Source organism: Eimeria tenella, genomic scaffold, assembly GCF_000499545.2.
Source record: "Eimeria tenella Houghton genomic scaffold, Eth_scaff984, whole genome shotgun sequence".
In the NCBI taxonomy this organism is placed as follows: Eukaryota; Apicomplexa; class Conoidasida; order Eucoccidiorida; family Eimeriidae; genus Eimeria; species Eimeria tenella.
The window spans coordinates 1-2901 of record NW_013546097.1 but is presented as its reverse complement, the minus strand read 5'-3'; the positions used below and the strand labels follow the sequence as shown (position 1 = coordinate 2901).

The 2901-nt window shown below is 49.2% G+C and overlaps 2 protein-coding genes across 2 annotated transcripts; both read left to right on the top strand.

The window, feature by feature from the left end:
- Window positions 1-524: 524 nt before the first annotated feature.
- Window positions 525-800, top strand: ETH_00017220 (uncharacterized protein; the record flags this gene model as incomplete). The annotated part of the gene is made up of 1 exon (XM_013380877.1): window positions 525-800. The coding sequence occupies one exon, from the start codon at window positions 525-527 to the stop codon at window positions 798-800; it is 276 nt and encodes a 91-aa protein (XP_013236331.1).
- Window positions 801-1621: 821 nt separating this feature from the next.
- ETH_00017215 (uncharacterized protein) lies at window positions 1622-2284 on the top strand (the record flags this gene model as incomplete). The annotated part of the gene is made up of 1 exon (XM_013380876.1): window positions 1622-2284. One exon carries the CDS (start codon window positions 1622-1624, stop codon window positions 2282-2284), a length of 663 nt encoding a protein of 220 aa, XP_013236330.1.
- Window positions 2285-2901: the final 617 nt, after the last annotated feature.

Sequence of the window (2901 nt, the reverse complement as noted above, 5' to 3'; positions counted from 1 at the left end):
CCCCCTATGGATCTTGGGGGCCCCTGTGGAGCTAGGCGGGCCCCCTGTGGGGCCAAGGGGGCCCCCTGTGAGGGTATTGGGGGCCCCCCATAGATCTTGGGGGCCCCTGTGGGGCCCGGGGGCCCCCTGTGGGGCCCGGGGGCCCCACAGCGGGCCCCCTGGACTAGTACAAAGTGGGGAGCAGCAAACCCTAAATGAGGGAGAAAAGGTATTAATGCGAAAAGGAATTAATTAAAGAAAGAAAGGGTTTAAATGGCAAAAAGGGTTTATGTTTTTGAAGTCAAAGGGACAAAAAGCCAGCAGCAGCAGTAGCAGCAGCAGCAGCAGTAGCAGCAGCGGCAGTAGCACCAGCAGCAGCAGCAGCAGCAGCGCAGCAGAGGGCCCAAGGGGACTCCTGTGGATCAGCAAATTTGAAACAAATAATTAAATTTAAAAATAGAAAAGGAGAAGATTTGGGGTAGAGCAGCAGCAAGTAAACAATTATAAATAATTCAACAAAAATAAACGCGAGCAGCAAATGGCAAATGGCTCACCTAGAAGCAGCAGCAAATGCTGCAGCAGCAGCAGCAGCAGTGGATGCAGCAGCAGAGGGTGCAGCAGCAATGACTGCAGCAGCGGATATTGCAGCAGCAGCAGCAGCAGCAGGCGATGAGGCCGCAGACTTGGATGGGCTGACTAAGGCCACTATCGCAGCAGCAGCAGCAGCAGCAGCAACAGCAGCAGCAGCAGCAGCAACAGCAGCAGCAGCAGCAGCAGATATCGCAGCAACAAAAATAATAGATACAGAGATAAATGAGTAATTTGTGAAAAAGCAAACAAAGAGTGCACAAGAAAAATGCCAATAAATAAATAATAAATAATGATAAATAATAAATAAATAAATAAATAAATAAATAAATAAATAACAAATAAAAAGCTTGATTAAACGAGAAAAAATAAACAGCAAATAATCAATAGTTATTAAAAATGGTATTATTTAAAAACAAAAAAAATTAGATGATATACAAATAACAAATAGACAAAAAACGATATATGAAGACCAAGTAAATAACAATAAACAAATAATATATTTAAATATAAATGGTAAATAAATAAATTAATAAACAAATAAATAAATAAATAAAACAAATAAACAGATAAATAAATAAAATAAACAAATAAATAAATAAATGAATAAATAAATAAATAAACGGCAAGGCGGCCATAGATGAGTGTGCAGATAAACAAGACCAATAAGGAACTGAACAAGAAAATAAAATAAAATTAACTTAAATAAAATAAAATAAAATAAAATAAAAAATACATCAAATTAAATTGAATAAATTAAATTACAAGCAAAATAAAATAAAGTAAAAGCAATTAAAATAAAAACAATTAAAACAAACATTTATAATAAAATCTGCTGAAGCCTCTGCGTTGCTGCTTCGGTTTGCTGCAGCTTCTGGAAGAGCCAGCTGCAGCCGCCGCTGCAGCAACGCCCGCAGCAGCAGCAGCAGCAGCAGCAGCAGCAGCAAGCAAAGAGGCCCTCAGAGACTTCTACTTGGGGGACTTGCATGCACTTTCTCTTTTGTCTCTTTGCTGGTTTAGGGTACGGCTTTTGGGGGCCCCCCCCGGGCCCCGGATGGGGCACACTTTGGCTCCTTTGGGCAGCAGTTTGCTGCTGTTTGGGGGCTGGCCCCACACCCGCAGCAGCAGCAGCAGCAGCAGCAGCAGCAGCGGCGGCGGTGGCGGCGGCAGCTGCTTTCGCGGCGGCAGCAGAGGCGCGGAAACGCGAGAGGTGCAGCGGCAAGAAGCTGCAGCAGTGGAGATTGCAGCAGCAGCAGCAGCAGCAGCAGCAGCAGGCGACGACGAAGCTGAAGACGCGCTGGCGGAGGCGCCCCTGGCCGCCGCAGCAGCAGCAGGCGGCGCAGCAGCAGCAGGCGGCGCAGCAGAAGCAGCAGCAGCAGCAGGAGAGGCGCAGCTGCAGCAAGTGCCCCTCGAAACTGCTGCTGCTCTCAGCAGCCACAGCAGCAAATGGGGGCCCCTCTTCGTCAGGGGGGCCCCCCTGGGGCCCCGCTATGGGCACAGCTGCACAGAAACCCCCGAGGGTTTGTTGATAATGGGTGGCTGGCAGCAGCCGGCTCCCAAGTTCGAGTTGCTGCTGATTGCTGCAGCAGCAACCAGCAGCAGCAGCAGCAGCAGCAGCAGCAGCAGCGGCGGCGGCGGCGGCGGCAACGCAGCAGCAGCGGCAAAGGCGCAGCCAGCCCACGCAGCAGAAAAGCTAGCAGCAAAAGGGAACTCTTGAGGGCCCATCTGGGACGCGGCCAGCAGCAGCAGCAGCAGCAGCGCAGCTTGCTAGCTAGCCAGGTAGCTAGGTTGCTGAATGGCTAGTTCTCTAGCTAGCCAGCTAGATAGCTAGCTAGCCACCTAGCTAGCTAGCTAGACAGCTACATAGCTAGCTAGACAGCTAGCTAGCTAGCCAGCTAGCTAGCTAGCCAACTACCTAGCTAGCTAGACAGCTAGCTAGCTAGCCAGCTAGCTAGCTAGCCAGCTAGCGAGCTAGGCGGCTAACTAGCTAGCCATATGGCTAGCTAGCTAGCCAACTGCGCTTTAAACTGGCTGGCTGCTGGGCTCCCGGTCTTGCTGGCTAGCCACTTGGCTTAAGCTAACCCTCACGCGAGCCCAGCTAGCTAGCTAGCCAGCTGACCATCTAGGTAGCTGGCTAGCTAGCTAGCTAGCTAGCTAGCTGGCTAGCTGGCTAGCTGGCCGGCTAGCTGGCTAGCTAGCTGGCTAGCTAGCTGGCTAGCTAGCTGAGTTGATAACTGTTTAGAAGGAGAAGATAAACCTCCACAGGGGGCAGGATGATTTGATTTTGGTCTTCTTCGCATTTGAATAAATAAATAAATAAATAAATAAATAAAT